This window comes from Cucurbita pepo, chromosome LG08 (assembly GCF_002806865.2).
Source record: "Cucurbita pepo subsp. pepo cultivar mu-cu-16 chromosome LG08, ASM280686v2, whole genome shotgun sequence".
NCBI lineage: Eukaryota > Viridiplantae > Streptophyta > Magnoliopsida > Cucurbitales > Cucurbitaceae > Cucurbita > Cucurbita pepo.
Window position 1 is genome coordinate 9,320,651 of NC_036645.1, and position 17,710 is coordinate 9,338,360.

At 35.8% G+C, this 17,710-nt stretch overlaps 3 protein-coding genes across 6 annotated transcripts; 2 read left to right on the forward strand and 1 right to left on the reverse strand.

The window, feature by feature from the left end:
- Positions 1-879: 879 nt before the first annotated feature.
- Positions 880-7,329, forward strand: LOC111799930. 4 transcript variants are annotated; one of them, XR_002815936.1, is made up of 7 exons: positions 880-1,058; positions 2,016-2,181; positions 2,621-2,697; positions 3,596-5,299; positions 5,375-5,543; positions 6,058-7,078; positions 7,210-7,329. XR_002815936.1 is itself a non-coding variant. In XM_023683458.1 (6 exons), exons 2-6 carry the CDS (start codon positions 2,100-2,102, stop codon positions 6,690-6,692), a joined length of 2,667 nt encoding a protein of 888 aa, XP_023539226.1. In that variant the 5' UTR covers positions 880-1,058; positions 2,016-2,099; the 3' UTR covers positions 6,693-7,329. The 4 variants fall into 4 exon arrangements, 1 of the variants encoding a protein (XP_023539226.1); XR_002815937.1 differs by having other exon boundaries at positions 6,058-6,898; positions 6,972-7,329; XR_002815938.1 differs by having other exon boundaries at positions 6,058-6,885; positions 6,972-7,329.
- A 368-nt stretch (positions 7,330-7,697) lies between these two features.
- Positions 7,698-12,265, forward strand: LOC111800195 (WUSCHEL-related homeobox 13-like). Its single transcript, XM_023683788.1, has 5 exons — positions 7,698-7,784; positions 9,226-9,423; positions 10,103-10,404; positions 10,914-11,290; positions 11,724-12,265. The coding sequence occupies exons 3-5, from the start codon at positions 10,127-10,129 to the stop codon at positions 11,810-11,812; spliced, it is 744 nt and encodes a 247-aa protein (XP_023539556.1). The 5' UTR covers positions 7,698-7,784; positions 9,226-9,423; positions 10,103-10,126; the 3' UTR covers positions 11,813-12,265.
- A 668-nt stretch (positions 12,266-12,933) lies between these two features.
- On the reverse strand, positions 12,934-17,586 carry LOC111800290 (ubiquitin domain-containing protein DSK2a-like). The gene is made up of 8 exons (XM_023683909.1): positions 17,117-17,586; positions 16,097-16,867; positions 15,633-15,844; positions 15,445-15,558; positions 15,234-15,289; positions 13,955-13,983; positions 13,478-13,567; positions 12,934-13,395 (listed from the first exon to the last, which is right to left on the reverse strand). The coding sequence occupies exons 1-8, from the start codon at positions 17,355-17,357 to the stop codon at positions 13,247-13,249; spliced, it is 1,662 nt and encodes a 553-aa protein (XP_023539677.1). The 5' UTR covers positions 17,358-17,586; the 3' UTR covers positions 12,934-13,246.
- Positions 17,587-17,710: the final 124 nt, after the last annotated feature.

The window sequence follows — 17,710 nt, forward strand, 5'->3', positions numbered from 1 at the left end:
GTTAGACATCGAACGGTGTGCCAGCAAGGTCATTTCATTGTGGAGAGTCGTGATTTCTAACAGTAACAAGTCAAAGCGACCTATTTGCTAGCAGTAGGCTTGAGATTCCACAAATGGTATGAGAGTTAGACATCGAACGGTGTGCCAGCAAGGACATTATGTTAGACAGAGAAACGAAACATTCAAGGTGTGTAAACTTTTTCCTAATAAATGTGTTTTATAACCGTGAGGCTGATGGTGGATTATACTACGAAAATATTAAAATGTATGTGAAGTTCTAATTTATGGTAGATTTTGTGCGAATTGAACTATACTCATGTTGATAATTTTATTTCGTTTATAATAATCCATGGTAATTAGAAGATATTGATTTTATTGCAACAGGAAAGAAAATATATCATTATGGATTAAAAAAAATAATTTTAACTATAATTTTACATTATAAAATTATAAAATATTTTTAATGATGGACCCTTTAGTTGACATGTAATTAACTAAAGAAAAATCGATGGAAATTAAGAATATATATTTAAAAAATTATAATATATCGTAAATAAAAATACTAAAATAGAATTTATGCCACGTACTTAAAAACAAATAGAAAAATTCAGAGGAAAATAGGAATTTATTAGCGGAAAGAAAAAAAGTTTTAATTGAGGGAGGGTGGGACCAGGCCTTGGAAAAGGCATAATATGCCACGTACTTTACCGCTCATTATTGTTAGTATTAATATTTTGGTTTAATTTTTATGTAAAAAAGAAAAATAGTTTTGGCAATTTTATAATCATTTTACTATTATTATTATTATTATTATTATTATTATTATTTAATTATTACGAGAAATTTGATGGCTTTCAATTCCTACTTTTTGCGTCGACACATTTCTATTCATGATTGCATCCAACGCGCGACGCCATTTCTATTTTCTTCTTCATTACCAAATTTTCCAGTAAATACCTCGGTTGTTTAACTGCATTCCTAAACTCGCCGCCTCACTCCTTGCCGGCGCCCTTCTCCGTTCAACTGCTGCGTCGCTATTTCTTCCTCCATTCTCACTGGTGCGATCTCCATTCCACAGCTTTCTTTCTTTGTCTTCTTCCTTTCTCTGAATTTCAATTGTTCCTCGTTTTTCTTTTGTTCGATTACTTCGTTGAATTTGAATTGAGCTGATTGGTTGACGAAGCAGGTTCTGATTCTGACATTGCGCTTTGTTTTCTGTTTTGAGACTGAATTTTGCGTTCTGATCATGGACTTCAATTGTTGAGGTCGGATATATGCAAGTTTCACCGCTCTGGATAACCTTTTTTTTTTTGTTCCTGTTTCTGATTGTGTGAAATCGTTGATTGTCAAGTTATGTTGTAGGTGGCTGGTTTTGAAAATTTGACAAATTAAAGTGATGAATTAGTCCTGTTTTTCATTTGACTTCTAGCTTGCTATGCTCTGTAGTCTGTACCACGAATTTCCTTGAAGCCTTTCAAAAAATATGATATCTGGCCTCTTCTTCCTACAATGGATCTTGCTGTAGTCTTCTATTGTCTTTCTCCGATTTCTAGAACAGTTGTGCTTGTTGTGCTCCCTCGTGGTCTTTCTGTACACAACGGAGCCATTGACTTTCTCCTTCCGGATGAGAAGAGATTCTGTTTTAAAAATAAATAATGAATTATTGTCAATTTCTGTTTAGGGTATACTGTTGATTCTGTTGCTCATATTCATACACGATACTAATTTCTCCAGGATATGGTTTGAATGTTTATCGCCTCTTGTTGTTTCTTGGAAGGATGTTTAAGAACTTGTCGCTATAAAACAGATAACGTAACCAGATTCCTAATGCCGCAAAAGACACTATTAATCAGCGAATAGCATAATATATTCCGTGGTCATTAATTTAGAATGCTGTTTGTGTGCCCGGAGTGTATGGTTCCATCGATGATATTTATTTTTGTTGGTTGCAGTTTGCCAGTTTACAAACTTCGTGACTTATCTTTTTGCCTAATTTTCTTCTTTTCTTTTTCAAGGTAAACAAGGATATTGAGATCGATTTATACCAAGTATGAAAGAACCAAAAAAAAAGATGGTGTCCTGGTAGTTCCACAAGCTGCATGGGTGGCTTATTGTATCCTTTTGACTTCGACCGCAGGAGCATGGCCAAGAAAATCTTTAATCAAAAGAGACGTAATGGTGGTATGATTGATGTTATAATGCTCTTTGTTATGAGAAGAACATGTTCTGCGAGTTCTGCTTGAATAGCCATTTCCATTATAATGTAATTGACATTAAGTTGAGATTTTGAAATATTTTCATAATATTGGAATATGAAGTTAGTAGGAGCGGTAGTGACTAGAAAATTTGTTTATGGAAAGCCGAGCTTACATTAGAATACTGATATACGTACAGAAGCTTTCTTTTCAGGCTCTTGTTGCTCATGTACATATGCCCACTTATGGAAGTCTAGCATCCCAGAATCTTTTTTCTTTTTCTAATAAACCAGATTTTGTAATGAATGTTAAAACTTTTTACCAGTCTATCATGTATAAAAACACCACTTGAGCTGAAACCAATCACAGGATAAATCTGATTATTTGAAGTAATTTTATCTAAATCGAATTCGCATTTTCTGCAGGCCTGGAAACCCCTCGAAATAGCATGGAGCTACAGATGGAGAGTTCTCGAAGTTATTGTACTGCAGAAGAAATACCGGTAAATCTACAATTTTCTGGCTTTATTAGCTAAACGACTATTCACGTCGAAGTACCTTGTTATAGTTTTCTAACTTTTGAGAGCACAACACTAATACAAACTGAAGCTTTCACCCCAATGCAAACTGAAACAAGTCTGTCTATATAATTGGATCGTCTAAGTTCGAGATATCGATCTTTGAACCGTCTGGAAAATTCGTTCTGTTTGATCTTCTATTTCTATCTCAGTTAACATCATATGCTGATTTTTTTTTTTTAAATTTTGAATCCGTAAGATCTTTTTCCAGTCTAAAATTTTGTTACATCATGGTTAAGATATGAATTAGAAAGAAAAAAGATTCATGCTTCTTTCTTTTGGCAATAACCGAACCAAATTTTGTATCAACCTATCACTCTTATGTATCAATGGTCAAAACTGCCACCAAAAAATTGTATGGAATGATATTAACTATGGCCATAAACTCTTACTTGATAAAGTTGATATCAAAAGGTCCTGAAATTAATTGACCTGTGCTATAACCGCTCATGTATACTTGTCTAGGGTCTCAACAGCCTATATCACGAAAATTATATAAAGAAAAGGGCAAAGTCAATCTTGGCCCTCCTGTTAATTACTAAGTTAAAGAACACAAAAGAAATATATGCAGGTGAATCCCCGTTACTATACCACATCCTCATTGGAGTATTTTCTACAAATAGTTTCACTTTCTCATTCTCAAGTCAACTTCTACTTCTGAAAATGAACTTCTTTTCAACAGTCTGTCCTCTAGTTTTCTCATATTATTTTATAATGATCTTATTCCCCAATATCAATATACTTTCCATGCGTGTTCATTTCCACAATATTTCCGTTGCTCTCTCTAATTGCCAGTTTCTTGTGACCGTTGCTGAATTTTCAGTACTCCTATCAAATCGATGAAGTGTTTTCTGACAAGGACTATTTAAAGAATGAGACTTCAATGAAGAAATTAATTGATAAGGAAATGTCCACGCGCACGAGTGCCAAACATCATGGACCAAGCATTGTTGCTCGACTCATGGGGATGGATATGTTGCCCTTGGATGCAAAAGATGAAGTTGAGCTCAGTGACAAGAGGCACAATAGCAAGGGAGTTAAGACTTCAAGTAAAGAAATTAATGGCAGGGGCTTGCATTCTTATGCATCCTCCAAATCAAATTCTTATAAGCAGATGGACGTGCACTCATCTTATCATGATAATGACAAGGATGCTGATCGATGGAGGAGTACCAGTCAGAAGATGGGAAGACCTCACCGTCGGGAACATCCTCAGGAGGAGGAATTACAGAAGTTCAAGAAGGAATTTGAAGCATGGCAGGCTGCAAGGTTTAGGGAGTGTTCAAGGGTTATTGAAGCTAGCAGCATCAACAGACAGTCACTTGCTCAGGACGATGCCAAGGAGATGGAACTAAATGTAAACAGAAGGAAAATATCGAGCCCAAAGCTCTCAGCAGAATCTAAAGGTCCGACAGTGGGTATGAAATCATATAAAAGAGTTGATCTGGATGGTGGTATTAAGAGAGAAACATTCCCTGGTGAGCAGAGGGGACCCTTCTCTTTGAGAAGCAAATCCATGGATGCAGATTTTGAGCACCCTTGCCTGATAAGTAGTGATCAGAAAGACAAATTGCTTGGTCCAACAAAGATTGTGATTTTGAAGCCTGGTCCTGATAAGATGTGCCTCCATGAAGAGCATTGGACAAATTCCTCAGGGACCTTAGGAGAAAGAGTTAGTATTGAAGATTTTCTTGAAGAGGTCAAGGAGCGGCTGAGATGCGAATTGCAAGGGAAAACTACTAAAAAGGGCTCTGCTGCTCGAGGAAGTGGAATAGAGACACCATATAGTGAGAAGTCATCTCACTCAAGACAAATAGCTCAGAACATAGCAACACAGGTCAGAGACAGTGTCACAAGAGACATTGGATTCAATTTACTTCGTTCAGAATCCACGAGATCATACAATAGCGGAGTTCAATTTAATGGGTTGGGTTCCCCAGAATTCATGAACAAAGATACCAGAAGATTCTTGTCAGGAAGACTGAGAAATGTTCGACGGAAAGATTCAGACTTAGATAGTGGCAGCTCTAGATCATCTGCAAGTGATCATGAAAGAGTTTCGAAGCAAGTAGAAACTATTTTGACAAATGGAAAACATACAAACTACTGGGAAGTACTAAGAGATGCAGAAGAAATACAGAGTAGATCTTTCAGGCATGAGGCAGATGAGGTTCTCCCCAAAGAATTGTCACCTAGGAATCTCTCCAGATCATTATCAGCTCCAGTGTCAGGAACATCGTTTGGGAAACTTCTTCTGGAGGACCGCCATATTTTAACTGGTGTCCACATTCAGAGAAAACATGAAGCAAGTGATCATGTGGCGGTGAATCTCAAAAAGCAGAAGAAAGAGAGGTTTAATTTTAAAGAAAAGGTTTCCAATTTCAGATATAATTTCACTCTTAGAGGGAAGCTGTTTGGCAGAAAAACTCAATCGATTAGCGGATTGGATACTGCTGACCTATACTCTACCAAAGACATCCTGAGTGGACCAACTGTTGTAATGAACTCTGGGGAGCGCCATGAAAGGGTATGATAACTCAAACTATTACAATTCTGGTTCCACACTTTTATCTTCACTAATCCTTTCTCTTCATTGTCCCAGGAGAATTTCACTGAGGTGCCTCCTAGTCCTGCTTCTGTGTGCAGCAGCGCCCAAGAAGAGTTCTGGAAGTTATCTGATCATCACAGCCCAATATCAACTTCAGATGTGACTCCTAGAGATGAGAACTGTGTTTCCCAGGTCTTTAGGGAGATCAGCTCTAACTTGAAAGGTACGTGGAATTGCTTTTAAGCACGATCAATTTTACACTTCATACTGTTATCAATGTCGTATGTAGATAAATCTTTTTACTTCGTACTGTTATCAATGCCTTTGAATACAGTGGCTATTGACTTTTTGGTTACTTACATCTCAAGTCTGCTCGTCAAAATACTTCCTTAAAATGTTTGTCTGCTTCGGCCTGTGTATCTTGGTTGATTTTCAGATTTCTAAAAAATTATGGTATACATATTAACATTATGTATAAACTGCTTAACGTGAAAATTGTCATACATATAGAAATATAATTATAGAAGACGCCAACCTGACATGACTAACTAAAACATGTCATTCATCAAGAGCATCACTCGAGAAGTTACGGCATTCAAATCCATGTGAATTCCAAAAAAAGAAAAGAAATGATGTGTCATTCTTTCAATGATGGACATTTATCAATCAAGTATAAGTATGAAATTGTCATCGAGTTCAAATATTTGATCCCTTTTTTTTTTTTTTTTACACTGCAGAACTTCGAAGACAGCTGAGTCAACTTGATTCCGATGATATTGAGGACAAAGTGGAACAGCAGCCAGTTGAGTTTGAAATCACAAAACTTGAAGATCCAGCAGAAGTTTACATACGAGACCTTCTTATTGTTTCTGGTATGTACGATGGATCAACTGATCACAACTTTTCACGAAATAATGCAGCTACAAAGCCTATCAGCAACGCTATTTTTGACGAAGTGGAAGAAGCTTATAGAAAATCAGAGACGAAAAATGAAATCATCGGGAAGGAACAGAACGAAAGTAATGTAGATCACAAATTATTATTTGATCTGTTGAACGAAGCCCTTCCAATCGTACTTGGACCATGCTTAACAACGTCCAGATTTAGAACAAAAGTTATCGACTCCTCTACGCCACTACCGCCTTTGTTCGGAAAAAATCTATTGGATTCTGTATGGGACATCATACGCAAGTTTATACACCCTCCAACTGATAGATCTTATTACTTGCTCGAGGGGGTGATGGCTCGAGATTTAAATTCAACTCCATGGGCCTCGTTAATGGATGTCGAGATTAACATGACCGGAAGGGAGGTTGAAGGCTTGATCATCAAGGATTTGATTGATGAAGTTGTGAAGGATTTGCGAAAATGATGCAGAGTCTTTAATTCTCAGGACACTGACCTTATGCTACTACACTTAGGAGTGGACAGAAATTGCATGGAAATCAGATATTCAGGATACACCACGCTTGATATTCACTCGAAATATATTTTCTTTTTTGTATTACTTTTACGTACATATGTCCTTATTGGATGTGTTTAATGCAGATTGGCTTCAACTGAAGGTGTTATTCAGATGTAAATGACACTCTTATCTGATGTTTATATCATAATTTGTAAAGAAAAGTTAACATGATTTTTCTTTATGCAGTTTCTCCACGAATCTTCCCTTTGCCGGCTCTCTTTGTAATAGCCAGCGTCAAAAACCTAAACAGACTGCCACAGATTTCAATGCTAAATTGCTTCGACAAAATTAAGGTATAACTTGCGTAAAACTTCCTTCATCTATAATTATAAGGACAGATACCTGACAAACCATGAAGATTGAATTTTATGTCATATTTATTGCTTCTACCCCCAACTATAAGACATGTTTATGTGATATATAGAATGCAGGTTAACTCTACACTGTATATACACGATCAGAACTGCTGGCACGTATTAAATGTTGCATGATTCTTGATCTCTTAATTTCAGGTTATACAAAATTACCAGTATTAAATGTTGCATGATTCTTGATCTCTTAATTTCAGGTTATACAAAATTACCAGTATTAAATGTTGCATGATTCTTGATCTCTTAATTTCAGGTTATACAAAATTACCAGTATTAAATGTTGCATGATTCTTGATCTCTTAATTTCAGGTTATACAAAATTACCAGTATTAAATGTTGCATGATTCTTGATCTCTTAATTTCAGGTTATACAAAATTACCAGTATTAAATGTTGCATGATTCTTGATCTCTTAATTTCAGGTTATACAAAATTACCAGTATTAAATGTTGCATGATTCTTGATCTCTTAATTTCAGGTTATACAAAATTACCAGTATTAAATGTTGCATGATTCTTGATCTCTTAATTTCAGGTTATACAAAATTACCAATCTAACTCGTGAAGTGAACATCTTTTGACCAATTAGGAACGGAATGGTTTTTGCCGACCAGGTCAATAGAATCAATGGTTAGACCTTATTTGATATCAAATGCTTCATCTCACTTAGCCAAGTTAACTAGCCAATTCCCATATAGCAAAAATTGTGGGTCTGTTTATGATGTTTTATCATGATTCATGGGTTAGGTAGACCATACTACATGTGAAAGCCAAGCAGAAAAACTTGAGCAAACTTCATCAGATTCTTCACTGGGACATTGAAACTAGAACCCTAAGGAGACCATTTAGATACTTAGAGAGAGTGAGTGGTCTTAAAGTAAATATCCATGGACTTGAAAAAGGAAGCTGGATTCATACCGAACCAACTGAAGTAGAATTATAACATAGGAGGTGGACCAGTGACAAATTTTGGACTCAAAATCCTCTCTTTGTGGTTGCCATTGTTAGCAAGCTGTTCCCAAGCCTATTGAGCTTTCACATCCAAAAAGAAAGACCCCAAATTCTTAGCCTACACTATTCTAACTTTTCGTTTCGTTGTGAAATGGTTAAATTCACTTTGAAACGTGTCGTAAGCCTATTTCTTTCTATCTGTATCCAGTGATTTTGAAATAGTTAAAATCACTTTCAAACATATTCTAAATCTACTTCTTCCGATCTGTATCTAGTACGTTTAAGAGCGATTTTGAATGAAATAGTTAAAACCACGTTCAAACGTGTTCTAAATCTACTTCTTCTGATCTGGATCATACTTCAAGAGTGATTTTGAATGAAATAGTTAAAATCACTTTCAAACATGTTCTAACTTTACTTCTTTCGGCCTATATTAGTATCTAATACGTTCAAGAGTGATTCTAAAAGGGATACAATCACTTTCAAACGTGTCACATAAGTCTAATTCGTCCCATCCATTTCTATTTTCATGTAAATGGAAGGAATTTTCTTCTCCTCCCTCATTCCCTGTTCTTGTTTTCACACATCCAAAGTACATATATACAAACATGGTTGGCAGCCCCTTGATTTTGACCTGCCCTTACAACTCTTTAGTGGTGAAGCACATGCTCTGTCGGCTAATCATTCTTTACTCTCTCTCTTTATTTGATTAACCTAATTTATCTTCTAAACTCCTTCATTCTTCTCCTTACACGTGTAAATCATGTATTATATTTTAATCCCATCCCAACAAGTAAACAGTATCAATGATGATTTTGTACATTTATACCGTGATCTAAAAATATAATTTTGGAAGATATCATACCAGAATTTTATTTTTATTTCCATTGCAAATAAGAAACTAAATATGAGTTATATTCCACCAATAAAGGCAATTAATGATATGATTAAGGCTTTTTGTATTTATCTGCTAATTGCAATTAATTGAAATTAGCCATCTAATTAATTACCCCTCACATGCATATTACATATCAGACAATGACCCCCTGCATGTGTCCACGTTTGAATTATTATTCTTTTTTTATTTTTTAAAAAATTAATAATTAATTTTAAATTTTAGGGCAGGAAACCAATCCATCTCTGACACAAATGAAAAACAGCCAAAAGCTGCAGAATTTCCGACATCTTCTGTTTATCTCCGCCGTGATGTCCACCGCCGACCGCCGTACCAGATAGCACAAACTTTCGAATACACGCTGACTGGGTCGGCGGGTATCCTCAGGGTCAGACAGTGCCAGAGAAAACTCATAGCGATCAGGTCTAGTTCACCGATACTTCCGGTTGCCCTTCCAAACCTCTTTTCTAAGGAAAATTAAATTGTGTTTATTTGCTTTCCATTTTAGGTTCAAATATTTTTTCACAAAGGAAAAAAAATAAAAATAAAATCCAACGTTGAATTTGATAGTGATGGCTTTTATTATTATTTTTTCATTGAATTAATTTTGAAATTATTTAATTTTTTTTAAAAAAATTATATTTGGTCACCAACTGAAAATTACTATGAAGTGTATTTTTTTAATGAATTTTTTCCTGATATTTCTTTTACTTTTCTTATTGTTAACTAATTATTAATTTTAGCTTATTTTTTTCTCCAAATTTTTTTATACATATCTTATATATTTAATTAATTATTATTTGTTTGTGGGCTTCCATATATATATATATATATATATATGTTTAATTTTTTTTATTTATTATTGGTAAAGTAGTTAAAGCTTAAAAAAATGAGAGGAATCTTCTATAATACTCAACCTCTAGCTTTTAAAATAAATTAAAAAAAATTAATTATATAATTTTAATAAAATGAGGAAATTTATAATTTAAGAAAAATTAATATTATTTTAATAATCGTTTGTCTCTCTTTATTTTCTGGTTAACCGTCCTGTGTTTTGTGAGCCTCCACTCTCATTTTCCCTCTTTTCTCTTTCTATCTCTAGGAATTCAATAGCGAAGCAGAGATTATGATGGATCCTTACCACCACCACCACCAGAACCCTCCTCTTCGCGACGATCATCTCCGTTACCTTACCGGAACCACCGCTGGCGCTCTCTACGTCAAAGTCATGACCGACGAGCAATTGGAGACTCTTCGCAAGCAAATTGCTGTTTACGCCACCATTTGCGAGCAGCTCGTTGAGATGCACAAGACTCTTACTGCTCGCCAGGATCTCAAAGGTGCTGCAATGCTCTTTTCTTTTACTTCTTTCAATTCAATGGATGAATTAGGCTTATTGCTTTAGTAGCGGCTTCTGTACTGGAGTCTTGTTGGTTGGAGTATTGATTTTTTTTTTTGGATTATTGNCAGAGAAAACTCATAGCGATCAGGTCTAGTTCACCGATACTTCCGGTTGCCCTTCCAAACCTCTTTTCTAAGGAAAATTAAATTGTGTTTATTTGCTTTCCATTTTAGGTTCAAATATTTTTTCACAAAGGAAAAAAAATAAAAATAAAATCCAACGTTGAATTTGATAGTGATGGCTTTTATTATTATTTTTTCATTGAATTAATTTTGAAATTATTTAATTTTTTTTAAAAAAATTATATTTGGTCACCAACTGAAAATTACTATGAAGTGTATTTTTTTAATGAATTTTTTCCTGATATTTCTTTTACTTTTCTTATTGTTAACTAATTATTAATTTTAGCTTATTTTTTTCTCCAAATTTTTTTATACATATCTTATATATTTAATTAATTATTATTTGTTTGTGGGCTTCCATATATATATATATATATATATATGTNAACTCCTAGCAAGCAAAAGATCAAAGAGATTACCTCTGAACTGGGTCAACATGGGCAAATTTCTGAATCAAATGTCTATAATTGGTTCCAAAACAGGCGTGCTCGATCAAAGAGGAAGCAGCAGGGTACAGCGCCTGCGTATGGTGAATCAGAATTGGATACAGAAGTCGAGTCGCCGAAAGATAAGAAGACAAAACCTGTGGATTTTCAAACTCCTCAAACCTCTGCACCTTTGGGGGAGAACATGGGCTTCCAGAGTCCTGAGATGCACTATGAACTGCATTTCCTGGATCCAAACACCAACAAAGCTGATACTTTGTTTCCATCAAATGGAAGTTCAAAAACCGCAAGAACTTTTAGTCAGATGTCTTCTTATGAAGGTATGCCATAAGGGTTTCTTGCCACTTTTTCATATGATTTATTAATCATCTTTTTGCCTGACACAACAAATTTCTTTCTAGTCGTATTATTTGGAGGATTCAGAAAAGTATTGAACTTTCTCATTTGTCGAGTATTCAACTTGCTGATAGGTGAATACACACAAAAACTTGAATTAAAAGTTTAGTTAGAACTCTGTTTTGCCAGGAAAATCCTAGGTCCAACAGGGTACATACTTTCATAATCACCCTCTTTGCAACTGTTGTGTTAATTTTGATAGAACTATGATAACTGTTGTGTGTTATCTTTCTAAATACGTTAGGAAGATCCTCAATTGATACTGTTTTTTCCTTTGGATATCCATCTCTGTCACACCTCCACACAGAGAATATAGAATTGAGTATGTGCTTTTCTTTGTGAAATTGATTACTGCAGGGAATGAACAGCTGACAGGAAAGATCGAGACGCCAGAAAACTATAGTCTTTACTCGCAAGCAGAAGGATGCATGACCGAACAACCCTGAATTCTTTTACAGTTGACACAAAAGTGTTCTTGTCTTATTACGAATATGCTGGACTTCTAGCTTTCATGTGACTAGTCCATTATTGAAGGAAACAGTGATGATGATGTCGATGATGAAGGATGGCGACTTGTGTGCTCGTATCTGGTCGTGATTCGTGGATTGTCGGAGTGTTCAGTTTTGAGTAATGTATTTTGGTTGGATTGTATTTGGAGATGAGCTTTGGGAGTTGATTAGTTGATTGAGCCATTGACAGTGTTGTAGGTTTGTTAAATGGCCCCTCTAAGGAGAGAAGGCCATTTGTAAAAGAATGTGTTTGTATGGAAAAGAGATTGCAAAGGCGATCCTCAACCTCATTCCTTTTATTGTTGGTTTACTTACAATTACCAATAGATAATTAGTTAAGCCAAGTGATTAACTTGCTTGCTAATGAATATTTGCTGACATTTAAGTGAACGGATCATTACCCTCTCTAAAATTCCTTTATTTCGATTTAGGAACTCTTATCGAGATAAAACGAGACGAAGTTTACGTAAAGGATCAAATAGACATCAACTTTCTAACTTTCAAATATATAGAAAGTTCGTTAATTAAACACTGACCAGCTTTTACTAAATTTGTAAATTAATAATTTAATTGTTTTCCTACCCTTCTCCCCACACTTCCGTTAGGTTAGCAGGGTGCCCCGTATTAGGGACTTGTCGTCGAAGAGGCTGAGAGCAGACTCGTAATCATAGTTCCACTTCTTGCTCGAAAAATGAAGAAAGACTTGTCGGAAACGGTTAGGTTGGTCCATCCAAGAAAGACATGAGAATGAACATTAATATATCTTAATATATTAAATATTAATTTGAACCCTTCAAATTAATATAAGGTTGGTTCAAATTAATATAAGGTTGGTCCATCCAAGAAAGACATGAGAATGAACATTAATATATCTTAATATATTAAATATTAATTTGAACCCTTCAAATTAATATATTTTTCTCCGTTTATATTTAACGTATCTAATATATTAAATATTAATATAAATTTTTTTAATTAATATATTTTTTTTCTACATTTATATTTAATATATTAAATATCAATTTGAACGGAAATGAACTCTTCATTGTGCTAAGGAATTCATGTAAGCAAAAGAGCAACCTCAATCAACTCAATTCATGAACCAAGAGAAAGAACAACAAATATTATCTAAAATAAACATATTTTCCACACAGTTCATATGACAGCTCGATATCATGTAAGAGAATAATATGTATTAAAGAAATTCCAAGAACCTGAGAAAGAGTGAGACCTTATAATTCAGTGATCGTATTCCCGACCTTAACCGCTCTTATACCAAAACTTGGACTCAATTTCACCTCCACAAGTCACTTCCTCAGCTGTCGATCGGGCCATATCAAATGCATCGGTGCTATCCGTGGGATCGATCAGCTACTGCCCTGAATTCCCCAGTAATCGCTCAACAGCAGCATGGATATTTCCTGCAGTGGCAATCAGTGCTCGCATGTTCTCCTGTCTGTCAATGAATCCCATTTCTTGCAGCTGTGTGAGCTGCGTAGAATACAGTTCTTCCGGTGGTACTGTCCAATGTAGTGCATTAGGAGCAAAGTAAATGAATATAAAACAACTGAACACAAGCAAAGAGAAGGCAGGAGATTCAACCATCGGATCTGTTGGGCACAGCTAAGCTACCAGCGCCAAGCCCACCAAACATGTTCATCAGCGTCTCCAACCCCAAATTGTTCGCAGCTCCTATCATTAAGAGAATAATATTAAATCAATGCAAGAATGCTAATCTTTTCGCTCACCCCACAAATAAAGAGAAGCTATGCTAACTTAGAGGTTCATTATTATGTGCATTGTGGTAAGACTAACTCAAATCAAACTAGATCATAAACTACTCTTCCACCAGTGCCACTTCTGCCTCTAAGTCACCATAAACATCAAAAGCCACCAACTAAATTTCTGTTTCACGTGACGTCTGACTTCATCGCTTAAAGAGCGCCATAAAATGTTGAGCTATTCAACAAATTCAAAAAGTACTATGAAAAATGCACAAAGAGAATAACACTTCCAAACTGCCGAACGTAAGGGTAACACAACAAAAATGCTTGTCGGCCTATTTATAGAGTTGATTACCTGTGCCTCCACCAGTCTGACCTTGGTTCCTACAAATTCAATAAAATAAGATAAGTATTTGCCAGAACTAAGGAGAAATAAAGACAGTTAGGTACCAAATATCAGAGATACAAAGAATCCAGTCATTACACAGTATAAATAATTTGATTAGACAATGGTACATACCATAATGCCAGCCGACAAAGCTAATGAAATGAACATTACTTGAGCAAAGAATTCATTCAAATACATGAAGTTTCTAAATCCCAAGGTAACTTATTGTGGCTATTATCATTTACGAATAGAGGGGAGAATGAGGCGCTGACGGTCAAACAATTCAGTAAGCAATCAATTATAGTCCTAAACAGATTTCCATGTCTATGTTGATGCACTTGCTATATATAAATATATGAGCTTTCTGAATAAGCTAGTTCTGCATAATATAGAATCTCAAGCTATGAACTACAAAGATTTTGTACTGATGATTACACAGAAATAACAGATCAAAACGCATCAAAGGAAATGGATTCAAACATAATTGACTTTAAAATCATCTTTCCAATATGGAAAGATGNTTTGTGATGTCATGCTACACGATTTGACATGTTTTCAATAAATAATTTTGACCCTTGTTGAGGGTTCTAGAATGAGATTCTTAGTTAAAGGTTCTACTAGTTAAGCTTAATATACACACAATTATTAGTTTCATCCTTTGAACCAAAAGGGTATAACGAGCAGAGATGCTAAGTAACAAAAGGGATGTATGTGTCCCAATCTTTAAAAAGTTCATTTAAATTGTTAAATACAGTTGTAAAGAAGAAGATGAAGATGCAAAAGTTCTTGACAAGTTTTTAAATCAAAACCCTTTCTTAGTAGGCCCAATAAGTAACAACATATACAGACAAAAGCCCCGTTGGGACTTTTTTATTCAACATTTCTTTTATAACAAACAAGAAACTCTCTTTGCGAACCATAAAAATGAAGAAAAACGGGGCCAAAAACCTATCAAGCGTCAGATTACAAAAGTTACTTGAAGTGGCGTTGATCTGCATTTTAATTCAGCAATAAAATTTTAAAATACATCTTGAAGAAGGCATGTTTGCGCCATCAAAAGGACTATAATTACTATAGAAGATACTTACAGAGAACAATTAAGAACTTGATTCAACTAAATTTAGAAGAGGATAAATCAATCATCAATATCAATATAACTACTACTGGTTAAACATAAAGATAAAGCCTAGCTTCTAGCAATGCTGCTTAAAAAATTGAAGTATGAGGATTTTACTAGGTTACTTACGGGGTGGGCTGGCGGCCAAGCTGCGACAGAAGTTGTTGCTGCAAAGTAAACATTTGCTGCAAAAAGATATGCAAAGGAAGAAAAAAAAAATCAGAAAATGTTTATACAGAGTATTGAGATTGGATAGGAATCATAGGATCAGGTTGGATTGAGGGAATATAAGTAGACTGAGGACGTTGACATGGCAGTTATCTGGATCCATTCCATTTACCTGCATTGTCTCAGGTGAGGTCAACTGTTGTAGAAATTCAGGATTCTGCATCATCTCTCTAAGCTGAGGATTGGAATCAAGCATGCCACGCACTTGAGGGTTGAGACCAAGAATCTGATAGGAGATATTGTGAGAAAAACAAAGAATGTCCACGTCATCTTCAAATTCTAATGAAATCAAATGAGTACCTGGTTCATATACTGGGGGTTTGACAGAACACTTTGCATCATCTGTGAAATAGCTGGGTTCTGCATCAACTGATTCAGACCAGTGGTATCTGGGGTTGCACCCAACATGCCCTCGAGATTTGGAAGACCAAGCCCAGCTAAACCAGTGGGAACTTGAGCACTAACATTTGGAGTAGGATTTGACCTTGTAGTGTTAGTTTGGGTTCCACCAGCTGATGAATTACTGATGTTAAATGATTGTAAAATATCCTCATACTCCAAAAATAAGATATGGACGTAAATTTGATAGATGGGAAATTTAGATTCTAAAACAGCTAGGAGAGGGTCAGAAAAATTAGCTGAAATCCTCATAAGTTAATGGAACATGACATACTGAAATAATTAGAAGGCAAGAACTGAAATGCTATAATTAAAAATACAATGGAAATATAAGACAAAACAAATCCAAATAAAATAGTGCTTACTGCTAGCAGGGGTCCATGGGTTTGGAAGTGGGTTTGTATTTGGAGAAGGAGATTCATTAGTCGTATCAGAATTAGTAGTAGATAAATTGGATGTTGTATTATTGGTCACATTCCCACCCGTCCCCATAAGTGCAGCAAACGGGTTCGAGGCTTCATTTCCAGCAGTTCCAGACATAGTTGTTGCATTTAGAAATGGCTCTTGAACAGTTTCATACATGCGCCTAAGCATATTAAACCCCTCAGGGGAAGACTCTATGTTGCTCATTGCTCTATCAGTATTCCGCATCATCTCCCTCATAAGCTCAGGATTTCTTGCAGCCTCAAGCGTCTGTCGGAGAGTATTGGGATCGTTGAGAATGTGTGCAAGCTCGGGATTACGATCCATTATTTCACGCATTTGAGGATTGTTCATGATCAAGTTCCTCATGATATCTGGATTATTCATGATGTTTTGTATGGCAGGCATGTTCATTATTTCTCTCATTATGTTTGGATTGCGGGTCAGCTGCTGCTGTACCTGATCAAACTCGGGAAGACCAGCTCCAAACAAGCCACCAGTGGCACCAAGCCCATCAATACCAAGTCCAGGAAATAGGGAAGATTCCAAGCCGAATCCTCCCCCCCGTGCTCCACCTTCATTTGATCCAACACTTCTTGCGTTAGTCGAAGTAGTGTTCGGAACGCTAGCATTGGGCGCAGTAGCAGGATTGGTCGGCGGCACAGCAGGTGCCGATCCACGAACCAAATGGACGGTGTGATCTGCCTCTAACCCTAACAGAAATACAACCATATGAACAATTACAATACTGAAAAAGGGACTTCGAACAATATATCAAAAACCTAACATCCCGGTATTCAAAAGAACAATAAAATTAATAAAAAAAAAATAACGAAGATTTGGCAAACAGGATGAAANAAATTTAGAAAGGAAAAAAAAAAGGTAAAATAATGAGAATCCAGATTTGTCAAGCATTAAAAATTCAATGCAGAAAACCCAGAATTAATCCAAAAGAAACGCACCATAGCTTTTTAGGGTTTGATCATCTTTCAAAATCCGACCCTTGTAAATCAGGCGCTGCTGATCGGGTGGAACCTCGCTCTGCTCGGCAAGGATCGATTTAAAGGATCCAACGGAGGATTCGAGGTTAACAAGAACAGAAAACTTAGAACCATTGGAACATCGAATGTTGACGTTGACTTTGACTCCTTCGGCAGAGGTCGTGTCGCTGGCACCAGACACATCTCCATCGCCACCACCCATAGTCTTATATCCCTCCCGTACGCGGGAGGTCCCTCGCCGGCCGAAGTGAAAGAAAAATTACAGAACAGAAAATTACAGGAGAAGAATGAACGGAAGAGAAGACGAAATTAATGGAGATTGGAAACCCTAACCACGAAAACTACGTTGAAATCAATGGCAGCAGCTTGATCTCTCTGTCGTGGAACGGAACCAATTGCCACCAAACTGAAATGTTTTGGTGACATTAAGAATTTTACAATTATAAAAATAAAAATAAAAATTAAAATTAAAATAAAAAAAGGGGGAAAAAAGAGCGAGAAGAGACCCAAATGAAAGCAAGGAATTCATAGATGTCTATGACGCGCCTTTCCAGC